General features: G+C 41.8%; 1 protein-coding gene across 1 annotated transcript in view; it reads right to left on the bottom strand.

Annotated features, from left to right (window-relative positions):
• The window catches only part of Mdn1 (midasin AAA ATPase 1), a 134,037-nt gene that overhangs the window by 1,461 nt on the left and 115,872 nt on the right, over positions 1 to 16,704 (bottom strand). The window contains exons 86-100 of the mRNA XM_051187490.1: positions 15,958 to 16,127; positions 15,173 to 15,316; positions 14,559 to 14,706; positions 12,636 to 12,943; positions 12,234 to 12,392; positions 10,673 to 10,774; positions 9,474 to 9,675; positions 7,867 to 8,034; positions 6,377 to 6,534; positions 5,165 to 5,254; positions 4,261 to 4,376; positions 3,467 to 3,641; positions 2,024 to 2,097; positions 1,447 to 1,561; positions 547 to 610 (exon numbers count right to left, since the gene is read on the bottom strand). Of these exons, the coding sequence (XP_051043447.1) occupies positions 547 to 610; positions 1,447 to 1,561; positions 2,024 to 2,097; positions 3,467 to 3,641; positions 4,261 to 4,376; positions 5,165 to 5,254; positions 6,377 to 6,534; positions 7,867 to 8,034; positions 9,474 to 9,675; positions 10,673 to 10,774; positions 12,234 to 12,392; positions 12,636 to 12,943; positions 14,559 to 14,706; positions 15,173 to 15,316; positions 15,958 to 16,127 (2,193 nt within the window). The remainder of the gene's footprint in view (positions 1 to 546; positions 611 to 1,446; positions 1,562 to 2,023; positions 2,098 to 3,466; positions 3,642 to 4,260; positions 4,377 to 5,164; positions 5,255 to 6,376; positions 6,535 to 7,866; positions 8,035 to 9,473; positions 9,676 to 10,672; positions 10,775 to 12,233; positions 12,393 to 12,635; positions 12,944 to 14,558; positions 14,707 to 15,172; positions 15,317 to 15,957; positions 16,128 to 16,704) is intronic.

The following is a 16,704-nucleotide window of genomic DNA, read 5'->3' as shown; positions in this document are numbered from 1 at the left end:
TTGTTTGTTTTTATTTTATGTATATGAGTGTTTTGCAGCAAGTAAGTGCACCACATCCATGCACCACCTATACAGGCTCTTCTGTCAATTGTGTGCTTGGAGCCTATGGACTCCAATGACAGAGACGAGTAGGTTACCAGAAGTGATCAAATCAGTAACCTAGAATTATGCCTTCCAAATGTCATATATATCATTTCCTGAGTTTTGCAAATTCCATGTTTCTAATTTCCTTCCCTTTCCCCCTTCTCCATGTGTTGGAGAGCGGGAGACAGGAGAAAACCTGGTTTGATGGCCTGTCTAGCTGTGAGTTCCAGGTTCAGCGAAGGACCCTTTCTCAAAAAATAAAACAAATGAACAAAGTACAGAGATCAAGGAAGATCACAATGTCAATCTTGGGCGTACACACACACACACACACACACACACACACACACACCACACCACATACATACATGAATATACACTCACTCATGAATTAAAAAGATGTTATGGCAGAGAAAGAAGAAAAAAGCAATTTGTTAGCTAAAGGGGAAGAATGTGGCTCACCTGGAATGACATTCTGTGATAGCTTCTGGGCAGCTGCAAACATCTTGGCTGCAGATTCTAGAAACTAAACAGAATCAGCACAAATGAGTACTAACCCACCTCCTAATTAGAGAGATCCTATGGTTGTCTTTGCACTATGCAGCATTAACCACCGAGCACTGGCAGGGTGAAGTACAGACCAGACTATCACTGTCTAGTCGCTCTATTAGTGTCCATAAGGTACTCCCAAAGGAAGAAAGATGACAACATGAACAGCCATGAACAAAACAGTTCCCTTCTTTCAAGAAAATAAACCTGTTGAGCAAAATAGAAGGCAGCTTGAAAAGCAAGAAATAAGAACAGAGGAAAGGCTGTTTCATCTTCCTCAGAAAATCCCTAGCTTTACTTCCCATCATTTTGTCTCTAGGCTTAATGGGAGAGAGCCTAAGCCCAAACCCAGCAGATCAATAGGCTACTGAGCAATAACTTTGTTTTTTCAAATGTTCCAAGCTGTTCAACTGTGGTAACATCAATGATCTTTGGGGACTGAGAAAAAGGAGAGTCACATCTTGGTTAAAGGATTCCAAAGAAACTGTTCTAGTAGTATATAGGTTGAGGTTAGTACTGTGTATTGTCATGCTACCTGTCCTAATTCCAGAGTGCAGACAGGGGATTCAAACATTAATGTCTCTTAGCATCAGCTTTAGAATTTTATTTGAAATCTAAATGCTCTATTTGCATGTACACCTTTATGCCAGAAGAGGGCATAAGATCACACTATCGATGGTTGGGTGGCACTGTGTGAGTGCTGGGAATTGAACCAAGCCAAGGAAGAGCAGGCAGTGATCTTAACCACTGAGCCATCTCTCCATCCCCCAGCTTTAGAATTTGTGCAAACAAATCTTGACTTCCTCAGAATACCTGGGCAATCTTAGTCTTCCTTTGTTGGAATTTGCAGAGTCGTAGAATTTGAGACCCAGAAGAATCACCAAACTGCTCGTGGAATGGATGCAACAGCTTTACTGACTCTCCAAAACTGGAATGAAAACCAGATACAACGTGTTTCCCCCCCTCAGTCATGTGATCAAAACAATAAAGGTTGGGAACAGGATTTCCCCACTGGGATTAAGAGACAACATTAGAGCTGGACAGTGGTGGTGCACAACTTTAATCCAGCACTCAGGAGGCAGAGGCTCCTGAGTTTGAGGCCTAGACAACAAACTGAGTTTAAAGACAGCCAGGGCTACATAGAGAAACAAAACAAAATAGGGAATGAAGAGTTGGCTCAGTGGTTAAGCTAAGAGGCTAAAGAGCACCTCTTCCAGAGAACCCTGGTTTAGTTCCTAGCACCCACAACTGTTTGTAATTCCAGTTCAGGGGATCCAACACCTCTTCTGGCTTCCAGGGGTATTGTATGCATGTGGTACACAGACATACGCAAAGGAAAACACCCATATCCATAAAATAAAATTTAAAAAGCTTTAAAAGGTAACAGTACCTGCACACTGCAATCTGGCCCACTTCCAGGAGGGTTAGAGCATTGCCAATCACAGCCAAAGACTCAAATGCAAGCTAGAAAGAGGAAAGGAGAGCTTAAGGCATCAAACTCCTCTAAACCACTTTGCTTCAAGATTTCATAGAAACATGATCTGTATGGCAAAGAGGTGAACAATGGTACTGAAACCAACTGATACAACCAACTCAGGCTGCAGTGACCCTTAGACCCTCCTCTGTGCTATAGATGCTTCAACTTAAATGCACTACACTGATAGGAATGTTTTTTTTTTTTCCTGGATACTACTGAGAAATACGTTTCATAAATGCAAATTTTCTTTCCATGGCCTGCATGCCTGGTGTGGAGAGCACACAATGGTCACATCCATATTAGTGCAACACTAGTATCTTTCATCTTAGATTTTGGGGTGTGGAATAGCTAAGGATGGCTAACCCATTGCCTTCCTTGGATACGGCCCAATTTTAACATTTAATGGCTTGCTGCCATCTGCAGCAAACACAGAGATTTAAAATCCAAACCACTCAATAAAAAGGTCTTATACACCAGCAGAACTTTAAAAGACATGATGGATGAAATACTTGACAAGATAGCTAATTAGCCTTTGCAAATGAAATGATTGTCATGTTTTTCATTCCTCTGATCATGTCTTTAAGCATCTTGTATAAAGGACGAGGGAATGACTGAAATGAACACAAACTTAAGTTTTAAAAACAAACCCTCTTTCATTTATTTTTCAGTTTCTGGGCCAGAATTGATTTAAAAAATTCTTTTGTCTTCTATATCCCCAAAACTACCCAACACAGAGCATAGACATAAAGAACATGCAGAACTGTATGAAAATTAGAAAACAAGAGCAAAAAATCTTATTACCACCCACATAAATGACAGCACAGTTTTAGAACAAATTAGTAAAATATGCATTAAACTATTTTAAATACACATTACTTAATTTAATTTTCATCACTAAAGTAGCTACTGTTATAATCCTCATTCCCCCTACCCCAAAAGTAAAGCTGATTGTAAGCTGCCTCAAGTTATGGAGAGGTGGGACGTGAACCACACTCAGAGGGTACAAAGTTTTTTCAGGACAGCATCCATATTTTAGGTCAGTTGTTGGCTTATACCAAGTAATAAAATCACTGTGCAAAATAAACAGCATCCTCTAGAAACCAAATAGACAATGGTTTCAGAAACCGTGATATACAATCTTAAAACAGTTTAATACATTTCTGCATTTTATAGAAAATAAACACAGCCAGATTTGTTCAGTATAAAAACAGTAAGGGATAAAATACTTGCATCATCATGGAATTGCCCTTTAGTCCCTAACTGAACACATCTTCCCAGGTGTAGTCACCACACCCTTTCTGCTCAGCCATACTGATTCAACTTGGACCACAGCTTGGTTTTCACTCTCCTCCTCACCTGTTTGGTGTGGTTGTCTACCATGCTGGAAGAGTCATCAATAGCCAAACAAATCTGATACTGCCGTTTACTGGGCTTGGTCCTTCGAAGCCAAATCCTATCTTTTCGGAACTGACTGGCAATGTATGGAATGATCTTCCGCATGTTTAGTCGCTTGCCTGTGCGATAGTCTCCCCTGTTACAGGAACCAAATAGGAACAAAGATAAACAGAGGCTCATACCTCAGAATTTCACGCCAAAAATCACATGAAAAATAACAAATCTACAGTATCAAGTAGCTAGTCCGCAAGCAAAAGGAGGTATTACCATTCACTGAAGACAGGTCAGAGCCCTCTAATCACCAGCTAGAGCCCTGGTTTCAGGAAAAACTGGATTAACCAAGTTTTTCCAGAAAAGCTAAGGCATATTTTTACAAAATTAGAAAATATATTTTTCTGTATTAAATACAAAGCTGTATATGCTTCTCTTTTCTGTTGTAAGCCACGACTTTGACAACATCTTCGTGGCCCTAATCCTAGCTGAAAAACATAAGCATAGTAAACAGCACCACATCCAAGGCTGTTTCCACACAACGGTAGTGTAAACTGCCTTCATGCATATATTTCTTCACCAAAGAAATGAATACACACGGTGACTACTACAGTTAATAGGGGACAGTAGTGGTATAGAACACCATATTGGTTGGCCAGATAGCATTAGTGGCAACTCAGAAGCCAATACTTACAAGTGTTCAGCTGAGTGCAACTGAGCTTGTTGACAATGACCTCTAGAGGCCTCAAGAGGAAAAGACTTACCTCAGCTTGGCTGCCTGTGTAGGTTCTAAGAGCAAACGAAGCTGTTCACACAGCTGTTGTGAAAGAGATGCAGTTAAGACCAGGTAACTCTGCCACATCTCAGCTGCAGCCCTCTCCTAGGACAGCAAAATAGAAGTTATTATTAAACTGTTGAAGCAGAAAAGAACTTGAATGAACCTTTTCAGCAAAAAAACACGTAAGAGCTCTTCTCAGCAAGCTAAATCATCTCAACTAATAAAAATGTGTCCTTGCCCCAACCATAACCTACAGTTCCAAGAAAAGGACTGAAATAGGCCAATTATTGGGAAGTCACAAACAAACCAACAATTTGCTCCTGTCACTTAAAGAATAGAACCTGTATGCTTTGCATATCGGCATATGTAGATGAGGAATGCTGGGTGAGGCTGATATACCCACTCTGAGCTCTCATCAGTTCTCAATAGGACAGATCCATGGACATAAAGGCAAACACTCGATATCCATGGGGTAGGAAGAGCGATGATAAACACAATATAGGTTTGCACATACACCTCTATATTTAGAGGTTAAACCATTAAAATGAAATACATTCCATAGCCAGCAAAGATATGGAAGACTGCAAGACCATACAGCATGAGCTTTTGGTTAGTTTCCATTACAAAGAAACAATACAAAAACAAACAAAAAAACAAGTTAAATGAACCAAATATATATGCTTGTTTTAGTGAGATTATAGATACAGAGGCAAAACAAGCAGCATCAGCAGATACCCAGGTTTAAAGAAGATTCTGACTATATGCTCTATTGACCTCTTCCCTTTTACAAATGTAACTGGAGTCAAGAACCTACCAAGTTGTAACTTTAAAAGAAATAGGCAAAATTACATTGCAGAAAGAAAAAACAAAACACAACAGCTGTGACTTACTTCTTCTGCATCCCCACAGTCATGAGCCTGCCATGTCTCCAGCTGTCGCTCCATCTCCAGTCTCAGCTCACTGATATCTTTTAAAAGGGGCTAAGGAGGAAGAGTGACAGGTAGGTGGTAGCCCAGGTTGTAATCAATGACTTATCATTGACTGTCTTCCTATGGTGTGACTTTGTTGCAGCAGTATGTCTGAACTCACAACTAAGCAAATTTAAGGGTGTAATTGAATGATTCCACTTCCTGTTTGCAAGCCCATATGGATGAGGGGGAACTCCCATCATTTATAAATACAGACTAGTCAAATAAAAATAAACCAAGTCCTCTATTTTTAATGTGTATACAGATGCATGTGTACATGAAGAGAGCAGAGGACATCAGACAACCTCAGGGGAATCTCTTCCAGAGCTACCCACTTTCTGACAAAACGTTATCTCCATGAAGTCAAATTACTATGGGGCAAGGATCAGTTACAAGGCCCTCATATGGCTGGAGAGAGATGGCTAAGTTAGTAAGTGCATGTCTTGCAAGCATGACCTGAATTCTCGCCTCAGAACCCATGCAAAAAACAAAACAAAACCAAACTAACAAACAAACCCCTCCCCTAAAAGCCAAGCATGCCAATATACTTTTAATATCAACACTAGGAGGTAGAGATTGATGGATCCCTGGAGCTTGCTGCTTAGCTTCCTTAGCCTATTTGGAAAAATTCCAGGCCAGTCAGAGCAGAGACCCCAGTTTCAAGGAGAAAAAAGGAGGGAGGAAGTGGGGAGGGGAGAGAAGAGAGAAGGAAGAAAGGCAGGCAGGCAGACAGGAAGGAAAAAGAGTAGATAGCATATAAAGAATGACACCTGAGGTTGTCCTCTGGCTTTCACATGTACTCAAACACAAACAGACCTCACTGACTACCCCTGTACCTTCTCCCCAAAAGTTTCTTCCTAAACATAAACATTAAGTAAAAAAACTGTTATATAACTGTCATAAATTGTCAGCTGTCCTCATGGCTTCTAATGCTGTCCTCCTAAGAGCCAATGCCAAGAACCAGTGCCACAATGGATAAGTCTGGTCATGACTTTAACAATTTGCTAAAAGATTATGTTATACCAAAGGTTCTCCTAAAAATTTTGATAATAGTTGTTATTTCAAACAATGAGCTATTCCACAAAAGTTCTAGAGTAACAACATCAAAAATTAATATAGGTGTGAGTCTAGTACTTGGCAAACTGTATCCACAAGGAATTGACGAAGTGTATGAATGGTTGAGTCTCGGCTTCTTTCTGGTTTCTCATTCTCTGTCTCCTGGTGAGATGTGGTTGTTCTTGGGTCTTGGTCTTCTATTGTTTTAACTGTATCCATATCCATCTCATTAGAGCCTATTTTCATAGAAAGACATAGTTTCATTTATCACATTATTTAGAAAAGACTGACCTGACCCTTCACTCCTGCTTGCCCTAACACTGAATCAAATCTCAACACTGAATCAAATCACTCAACAATTCCCACATGTGTCTCTCTGCTCCATGTTGACTCCTAACATCCTTTGCTCCTTCTTGTCACTGCCAACTTTTACTAATTCCCCTCTTGGAAGGGGAATAGGAAAAACCAATTTACCTCAAGCATTACAAGACTGTGACCTTTTTTTTTTTGGTTTTTCAAGATAGGGTTTCTCTATGTAGCTTTGGAACCTGTCCTAGCACTTGCTCTGTAAACCAAGCTGGCCTTGAACTCACAGAGATCAGAGAACTGCCTGCTGGGGTTAAAGGTGTGCACCACCACCACCTGGTAAGGATGTGACTCTTTTGTGAGTTCAGCAGTATGAGGCCCTGGGCTTATTGCCCAGCACCACCAAACAAGAACGATAAAATAAAAACTGTTCTACAATGTAGCTGGGCTTGAATTCAGTCATTTTTAAAAATTAATTGACTTGTATTGTGTGTGTTACACTAGCAGAGGTCAGAGGACAACTTCATGGAGCTAGTTCTCTCTAGTAACCTTCATGGGAAGTTGGAGAGGAAGAGTTCCCAAGGATCAAACCCAGGTCCAGGTTTGCATAGTAAGCACCTTTAGCCCTGAGCTGCATTACCTCTCTGGGCCCAACTTTGCTTTTCCTATCGCTGTGGAACAGTTAATAACAGGAATAAGGCAAAAGAAAAACCTTAACATGTGCCACACTCTTTGGGATTTTTATTTATTACACTGGTGGAAGTTATTTATTTTTAGAGAGTACTCATATCCAGCACATTAACGGTGTATGTGGATGGTGCATACCTGGGTTGTCAGCACTGGGAATGCTCAGGGAGACTGTGAGTGCTAGGCCAGCCTGGTTGTATCATGAAATCCTATCTCAAAGACCAAAGTAACAAACTGCCTTGTAACAGAATTTGGTTAGCCATGAAACACAAACTCGTTATCCTTTCACACAAAATTCATAATTTTATTTCTTTTAATATTTTCCTTTCCTCTACACTTATATCTTAATGTAATTAGAAAACAATCTCTGTAATGATCAAGAACACCATATACAAATGCAGTAAACATACTATTTTGTTTTTCCGTGCACAGGAATTTATTAAACGTTTCACCTTGATGAAGACTATCTTTTGTCCTCAAATGGATTATGATAAGTGAACTATTCACCAAAGCTAGAGGTTAGAACTGGAGAGAGTAAAGAGTAGACTTGACTACAGTCATTCCTAAGGACTCACCAGAGGGTGCAGCAGTGTCTGATTTGACTGCCTCTGGCTTCAGCTGCTCTGTGTCTTCTGCTCTGAGCAGCTCCTCCTCTGTATCCATGAGGACATCTTCTGCTTCTTCTTCCTCCTGATCCTGCCCAGACTCCTTTGCAGTCTGCTGCTGTTCATTACTGGCCACATCTACCAACAGTGCACAGAGGGAGAAAATTTAATTTTTCTGCAGAGTAAAATGATGCTGAATAGATTACTGACTCTGTCTTTCAAGATTCTACTAATGCTGGTTCTGCTACTGACCAACCATGGGGCCTAGACATTTGTTTGGGCCTAAACAGCTCCCACAGTCCTACTGACATTATTTCTGCCCATTGTCTACATCTGAGAGAAGTTATAAAAAAAAAAAAAAAAAAAAAAAAAAAGATAGCATGTACACACACACAACCAGAGAAACTGGGTTTTTACTGATATAGATAGAAAAGACAGTATGGATTTGTAGGCATGTGACTTGGAGCAGCTACTGGGAACCATGCTTGGAGTAGCTTTAAGTACACAAACTATTACATGAAATGGGGCACAAAAAGAATCCCAGCATTTTAATCTTGGACAAGTTCAACTTGAAGACCTCATAGCTCTGAGATTTGAGAAATTTCAATGTCTCTGGCATAAAACAAAAAAGCTGAGTATATGTTTGCCACGGCTATGTCTAGAGTGTGACTCCTCTCTCTCTCTCTCTCTCTCTCTCCTGTGTGTGTGTGTGTTTCTCTCCCATAACAACGGATTTCACATAACACAGGCTGGCCATAAGCCTGCTATGTAGCAAAGGATGACCTTGAATTTCTAATGCTCTGGAGTGCTGGGGACATAGGCACCCCACTTAGGTTTATGCAGTGCTGGGAATCAAATCCAGGACTTTGTGCATGCTAGGTGAACACTCTATCAACTGAATTAACAATCAGCCCTCAGGATCCATTCACTATACACTGCCCATTATCTTCAAGGCATTTAGTGTTTGTAACACTGGGGATCCAGTGTGTTACATAGGGATCTATAGTGGGGTCTTCCTTTTTAGAGGCTATGACATACCACCTAATATGAGGAAGGAACAAGCCCATGCTCCAGCCCAAGGGAGGATCTGGACCAACTATATGCACAGTGATCACCCTTCACTTTTGCTGTTCCAAACACAGTAAGAGAAACAAAGCATCATAATCATTTCTGTTCTGTTCTCAGAGGTACACATCAACCATACCAGTTCACTTTGGGAAGAAAGGAATGAAAGACAAGGGAACTGGGTGGCTGACCAGACTTTCGTCTTCCAGTTTCTATTACAGCTAGCTATTCACTGTTCAAGGACATTCAAGAATGTTCAATACTAAGAAATGAAAGGTCAGCTTCACATTTATAGCATGTGGCCACAGAAGGCTTACCGGAAGAACCCTGACCACTTACACTTGGCTACAGTTATCTTAGTACCGAAACAAGTTATATTTCTCCTGCCTTACACAAATACTGTATGGAGAGAAAACAGTTTAAAAAGCTATTTTGCCTGGCACACAGAGTTATACTACGTAATGTCAGAGAAGGCTCTGTGAGCAAAAGGAGAAGTAGTCCTGGCAACATACCATAGGTTTGTGCATCGTATGCATCACTGCCTTGTTTAATATGTTCAAATGTGTTGGAGTCTTCCACCTGAGCCTGGGGCTGGGCTGGCCCCTGCTCAGGGGTACTGTCTGTATCCACAGTCTTCAGCCTCTTATGCACATGCTCATTGTGGTCACCCATGGAACGTTCATTGTCAGCCTGCCCAGGTTTCCTCTTAAAACTCTGCAGGAATGAATGAGACCATCAGAGCCTTGTCTGCAATGGCAAAACCTCAAAACAGCCAACCCTCATCCACAGGGAGTGGATCAGTTAGGGATAGCCACATCAATGGAATTCAACACAGCATGTTAAAAGTTTGTCTTTTGGTCTCCCATCACCTTGGAGCTCAGACTGGCCTTGGATTTGCTATGTAGCTAAGACAACCTTTAAACTCCTGATCCTCTTGCTTTTGCCTTCTAAATGCATATGTATACACATACAAGGTATATGCCACCACAACTAGATCTATGATATAAGTAATACAGTTGAGAAAGCAAAGAAACATACATATGTGTATGTAAAACTGGTAACACTGACTTGCTCTGTGAAAGGTCCCTTTGGTGGTTTGGGGACAGAGCAGCATGTAGCTTTTAGGAGACTATTTGGTTTGCTTTTTGAGTATAGTAATTTCACAGGCATGAATATTCTATTTTAAAAACTGTTAAGTTTGGAAAGCAATGTGCAACGTAAAGAGTTTAAGACTGGTTAGTTGGTGCTGGACAGTATCACACTAGGTCAGGGACAGGGGCCCTTGGGCAAACCTGATCTGGATCCTCTCTCCAAGACTGACAATTATCAGGCCTTGTAAGTCAGCCCAGGCTAGAAATAGGGCCATTTGTTGTAGTTGGTGTTTCAATAGTTATGTATGTCTACCTCAGTGTGTGTGTGTCTGGTGTGTACAGAGCTCATGGAGGTCAGAAGAGGCATTAAGGTCCCCTGGAACTGGAGATACAGTTGTGAACTGCCATGTCATGTAGGTGCCGGGACAGAACCTGAGTCCTCTAAAAATGCACCAAGTGCTCAACTGCTGAGACACTTGTCTAGCCCTGCCATTTGCTGTTTAAACCACTTCATTTAGAAGAAACAAAACAAAACAAACAAACAAACAAAACCCCCACTTCATTTAGATCCCCTTTTCCTTCCTTCCTTCATCTAAATTTAACCAAAGAATGACAGAAACCTGTGTGTTTTTGTTGGTGTGTCGCTGGGAGGCCAAACGTGCAATCAAGTTGGATTCGTGTCCTTCTGCCTGGTTTGCATCCGCAGCTCCACTTCCATGTTCCTAAGAAATGCAAACCAGGAAGGGGGGGGGGGGAGAAGAAGCTATTAAGCAGTGGCTGCTGTGCTGCACCAGGCCCAGCTCCTCTCAGTGCCCACCAATCTCAGAGGGCAAACTCTCCTGTGTGCCCGCCCTATGGATGCAGAGTCCACTTTCCGCAAGAGACCTGCTGTGGACAGCAGTATAAAACTGAAACAATCCCAGGGCCCTGGCTTTGCTGACTGTTCCTTGTCTAAGGGAGTATAGGTCTCATTCTGAAGGTCAGACAGAGCAGGCTCAGTCATCATCAAAAAGTGCACCCAGGGGGCATCACTGAATTTTACCGAAGCTTATTTTCCTCAAAGTTAAAATGGAGAAAAAGGAATGGTGTTATCTATTTCTTTGAGCTATTATGAAAACTTGCTGAGTAATGAAAATGTTTAGCACCTCATGAGTACTCAATGAATAGTGGTGAAAATGATGGAAGAAACACAGATGTTGGCCAGGTGTTGGTGGCGCACGCCTTTAATCCTGGCACTCAGAGACAGAGGCAGTTTGAGGAGGCCAGCCTGGTCTACAGAGCAAGCTCCAGGACAAGCTACAAAGCAATACAGAGAAACCCTGTCTCAAAAAGAGAAAAAGAAAGAAATACAGATACTGCTTGCTGGTGAGGGACTGAGCTCAGAGCACTGAAGAAGCAAGTCAGTGATACTCTTCCTTCCCACAGCACACCAGTGACCTGAGGTGCTGACATTAGAACACATTGCAACTAGGCCAAGACTTATAAAATTGCAACATTTAGAAACCCATGGAACAACAAGAGGCACAGGGTTCTCTCCTAGTGACTTTTTTAGTAAGCACACTCCTCAAATAGTCTGCAGCACATGAGACACATACCAGGAGTCAAGAATGGGAGATGATCAACACTAACAAAAGAATACAATAGAAATCACACAGAAACCAACTTGCTCAAGAGAACATGATTTCAGATTCCATCAGAGCCTTCATCCAGTAGCTGATGGAATCAGAAGCAGAGATTCACAGCTACATACTGAGCTGAACTCCTGGAATCCAGTTGTAGAGAGGGAGGCGTGATGAGCAAAGGGGTCAAGACCATGCTGGGGAAACCCACAGAAACAGCTGACCTAAGCAAATGGGAGCTTAGGGACCTCAGACTGACAGCTGGGGAACAAGCATAAGACAGAACCAGGACCCCTGAACATGGGTGACAGGTGGGTGGTTTGAACAGTCTATGGGGCCTCTGGCAGCAATATTTATCCCTAGTGCACAAATAGGCTTTAGGAGCTCATTCCCTATGGAGGAATACTCTCTCAGACTAGATACATGGGGAAGGGCCTAGGTCCTGCCCCAAATGATGTGACAGAGTTTGATGATTCCCCCATGGGAGCCTCACTCTCCCTGACGAGTGGGTGGGGTTGGGATGGGGAATGGTGGGCGACAGGCATTGGGGATGGGCCCTCACCTCTTTCCCCTGCTCCTTTTCTGGTGCAGCCCCAGCTAGCTCCACAGCCTGGGCACTCTGCACATTGTCCACCCCAGTCTGCCCGCAGGAGGCATGCTCCTTTCTCTCTGTGGCCTCCGGCACCCCCTCTTCAGTATCAGACTTCTCCTCTTCCTCCTTCTGCAAAGGAAAAACAAACATGCTCTGTGGGATGAACACAAGGGTGCCTACCAGGATGCAGGTGCCCTACTCCTTGCTAAAGTGGCGGAGGCGCTATATGGAGGAGACTTGTTAAGAGCGTTTCTATTCTATACAAACAAAAACTCTGTAGTAATGAAGAAATAGCTTACAAAAGATTCTGCTGGAAATCAAGTATTTTTCCTATTGTTTTTAATACAAGAAAAGCACCATATCCCACAATACCTGGGGCTGGAGACCTTGGTCAGCAGGGCTGGCACCACTTTCTGGATCTCTATCAGTGGCAACCCTGTCCTCCTCCTCCTCTTCTGCCTCTTTCTCCTCCTCCTGCTCAGAGTGCTCTTCTGCATGGTTGGCTGTCTCTTTGTCTTGGTCAGCAGCTCCTGTGTCCATATTATCCTCACCTTCCCCAGGGCCTTCCTCAGGTTCATGTGGACTGTCCCCTTCATTCTGATCAGTCTTGGGCTCATCAGTTTCACCGTCTGTTTGTTCTGTATCTTCTGCTTTTTCTTTGATCTCCAAAGGATTCTCTTCTAATAGAAACAACAATTTTTTAACACTCACGATTTCTTAACCTGGGAGGTAGTTACACAAATGTTTTATTCAGGCCAAGAGAGCTCGCTCAGTGGCAGGTAAGAGAGAATTCTGCCCACACCTCTAGATGTCCTGAGTTCAATTCCCACTACCCACATGATGACTGTAGTCCCATGGGATGCAATGCAATCATCTGGTATGCAGATATACATGTGGATAAAATACATAAATAAACATGTTTTAATCTTATTTTTTTTTTTTAAGCCAAGAATTGGCAAGCTACGGTCCACAGACCAAATATAGTTTTCTACATTTCTGTCAGTGAAGCTTTCTGTGAACACAACCAAATACACTCTATTTATGTGTTTACCCCATCTATTATTCACCACCTAAGTATGGGTTTATCCCATGTATTGTTCACTGTGTACAAAGTTGTTACGCTGTAACAAGAGCTAAGTACTTGCAATAGAGAACTTATAGACAACAAAACTTAAAATATTATTTGAGGAGGATAGATGGCTCAGCAGTAGAGTACTGACTACTCTTCCGAAGAACCCAGGCAAATTTCTAGCACCTACACGGCAGCTCACAGCCTTCTCTAACTATTGTTCCAGATGACCTAATGCCCTCTTCTGGCACCAGACAGACATGGGGCAGGGACACAGTCACAGGCAAATACATGTGGGTGCTGAGAGTTAACTCAGGTTCTCATGCTTGCAGAGCAAGCATTTCACTGACTGAGCTATCTCCCTGATACCCCAAATTTTACTTATTATAAGTGTTTCCCTATGCTTTAGATACTTCAGAAAACTACTAGCCAGTAACTGTGTAACATAACCGTTGTTTGGTTCATATATACAAGTCTAAAAGAACCTAAATAAAATGGATATTTTAAGGATAGCATACTATACTTTCAGTAGTTTTAATCTTAATTTTATGTATGCTTGGTTGTTGGCACTAAAATTAAAGGCACACTCCAAAAGTAAGATTTTTATATAAATGGTCTTAATCATTTTTGTCTTAATATACATCTAAAAATTATATATATATATATATAATTAAACTTAGCTTTCCTGAGTATGTTAAATCAGTGAAGGTACCTACCATCTTTCTGTGAGATTGATCAGAATGAATGAGTTTTTACCTATTATCCTTAGAGGAATCCCTAAGGATGAATTGAGTAGTAGAGGTTCTAGGTTACTGTCACAGTATGTGAGACTTTCTTAGGATTATTTGCTCTCATTCTCCACTATCATGACTTCATATTTTAAAATAGAGCTATCTAAGTCAACAGCTGAAACCATAATTTCTCTAGAAGAGCTGTGTAAGAGCCCTGACAGACCAAGACTGCACCGTTGCACACTGACCCACAATGTGGGAACACTGCACCAATGATGGCTTTCGAGAAAGAGGTGTTTGTGAAAAAGCATCTCCAGTCAACGGCAACTCAAAATGCAGGATGAGAAGTGACAACAGCAGACAGAGGTGTGTTACTCAAACTGGAATGGCGCTAACACAATAGTATTTCTGACCTTGCCACACCAATGGCCAGAAAGAAAATCAGTATTGCCCATCGTAGAGGACGTCTAGCTATGTGCGCCTTTAAAGACGTACCTTCTGCTTCCTCATTGTCTGTGTCCTCACCACCATTTTTGTCCTCACTGTCAAGGTTCAAGTCATCTGGAAGGTCCAAGGCCTCAGGTTCTGGCAGCTTTTCCTGATTGCCATGGTAAGGGTCAACCTCATTCTCATCATATTCCCTCTTTGGGACAACAAAAAGAGAACAGGGAGAACAACATTTTCACAAAAACAAATACCACGATTTCTTTCTTAATATTACACTAGCACATTTAGTCATTTACTAGCATTTTTCAGTCTTTCATATTAGAACTTCAAATTCATTTTCTGTAGAGACTCTCTACTCTCGGTTACTTTGTGTTAAAACCCAAAACTTAATCAGCAGAAACCAGTAAAGAATCATTCACAAAATGCTGCCAGCCCCCTTCCCAACTATGTAGCCCAGGCTGGATGGAAACTCACAATCCTCTTGCCTCAGCCTCAGGAATGTTAAGATTACAAGAGTGCATGTTATCATGCTTGGCTCTGATGAGCACTCTTGTATGAAGCATGGGAAAGGAACCAATGAATAGAAGAAAAAAAAATGTCATAAAAGACATAAGAACTGTGGTTTTGAGCCAGGAGAATGAACACTTCCAAATGCTCATTACCTCATCAATCTGTTCATTAATTTTCTCTTGGCCTTGTTCAACATCTTCAGGTTCTGATTCCTCTTTCTCATCTTGACGTTTTTTATGTTTGTTCAAATTCCCAGCATCCAAACTGTCATCTTTAGCAACAAGTTCAGAATCTCCCTAAATGAAGAAAACTGTTATTCATTCAAGAAACTGCTTCTATTTGAGCTAGCCCTCAGATACAGATGACTTCTACTGTGAGGCCCAACCCATACAGATGACTGGCAGACAGGGCACTATTCATGATGTGGAGATAACCATGTCATGTGTAGGTCTGCCCAACAGCAGCAAGAATAGGGTAGAGAGTGGGTCTGATTGACACACTCTACTCTGGTTCTGCATACCCATCCACCCTGCCATTCTCAGCTAGGAGCTGGGGTTCAGCTGCATTGGGAGAAGTGGCTTAGCTAGAATGGTTTTTCTTTGTTTTTTCAGACAGGGTTTCTCTGTGTAGCCTGAGCTGTCCTGGAACTAGCTCGGTAGTGTAGACCAGGCTGACTTCTAACTCACAGAGACCCACCTGCCTCTGCCTAGCAAGTACTGGGATTATAAGCATGTGCCACCACCACCTGGCTTAGCTAGGATGTTTAAAGTTCCTTCCTCCACAACACAACAACACATGTGAGGACTTTAGTCAGTATGAGCAAGAGATGGAACAAAGATGAAAAAAACAAAGAAAAGGAAGGGCAGCAGACAGCAGGGCATGAGAGGACCAGCTCCTCAGTCAGTGTGTGAGCTCTGGGATGGGAACTCTTAATTACCTCGTCCATTCCCGGTCCTGTTTCTTCAGCTTTACTGTCATCTTCCTCATCTTCTTCCTCATCATCTCCCCACAGCCTCTCATCTAGTTTGTCAGCTTCCTCTCCATTGAGATTGCCCATCTGTTTATCCAGGTCTCCATCCTCACTATCAGATTTCTCGTCATCCTCTTCTGAAAAGGAACATGCTAAGCTCAGTCAGGCAGATCTCTTAACCAATCCACGTCTGTAAGTGTAAAAGGCAAAGCTACTTCCTGGCCAAAGTGTCATTAGGATCTACTGCTTATTTCTACAGAACACTATGGGAAGATCCCAAATCATTTGGGAAAAGACTTTCCTGTGTGAGTTAACAGTAGGCAGAGCTGGTGGGATGCCTGGTTTTAGATGGCAGGGAAGATACTTTACAGGATCTAGTAGCCACACTCGGGTTTAGTTACAATTTGTATCTATGAAGTGAGAGACAAGTTGCATTCCCTTAACTTTTCTTTGAACACTTTACTATGTTTGTTCAACAACTTCACTATGTATCAGATATAAACCAAATAATAAGAAATTTCTTGCCTTCATCTTTGTTCCTCTTGTCTTCTTTGCTGATGGGTATATATATATATTCTTATCTCCACTGGCAATCATTTATGTATTTCTTCTACTCTAAGTTGGCATTTGTTTCTATAAAAACCTTTGTTTAGAATAAGACACTGTATTTCAAGTTAGAAGTTTCTACTTTTGCCAGTACTTATAGTAAGTACT

This window comes from Phodopus roborovskii, unplaced genomic scaffold (genome assembly GCF_943737965.1).
Source record: "Phodopus roborovskii unplaced genomic scaffold, PHOROB, whole genome shotgun sequence".
Taxonomy (NCBI): Eukaryota; Metazoa; Chordata; class Mammalia; order Rodentia; family Cricetidae; genus Phodopus; species Phodopus roborovskii.
This window is presented reverse-complemented; position numbering and strand designations above follow the sequence as displayed.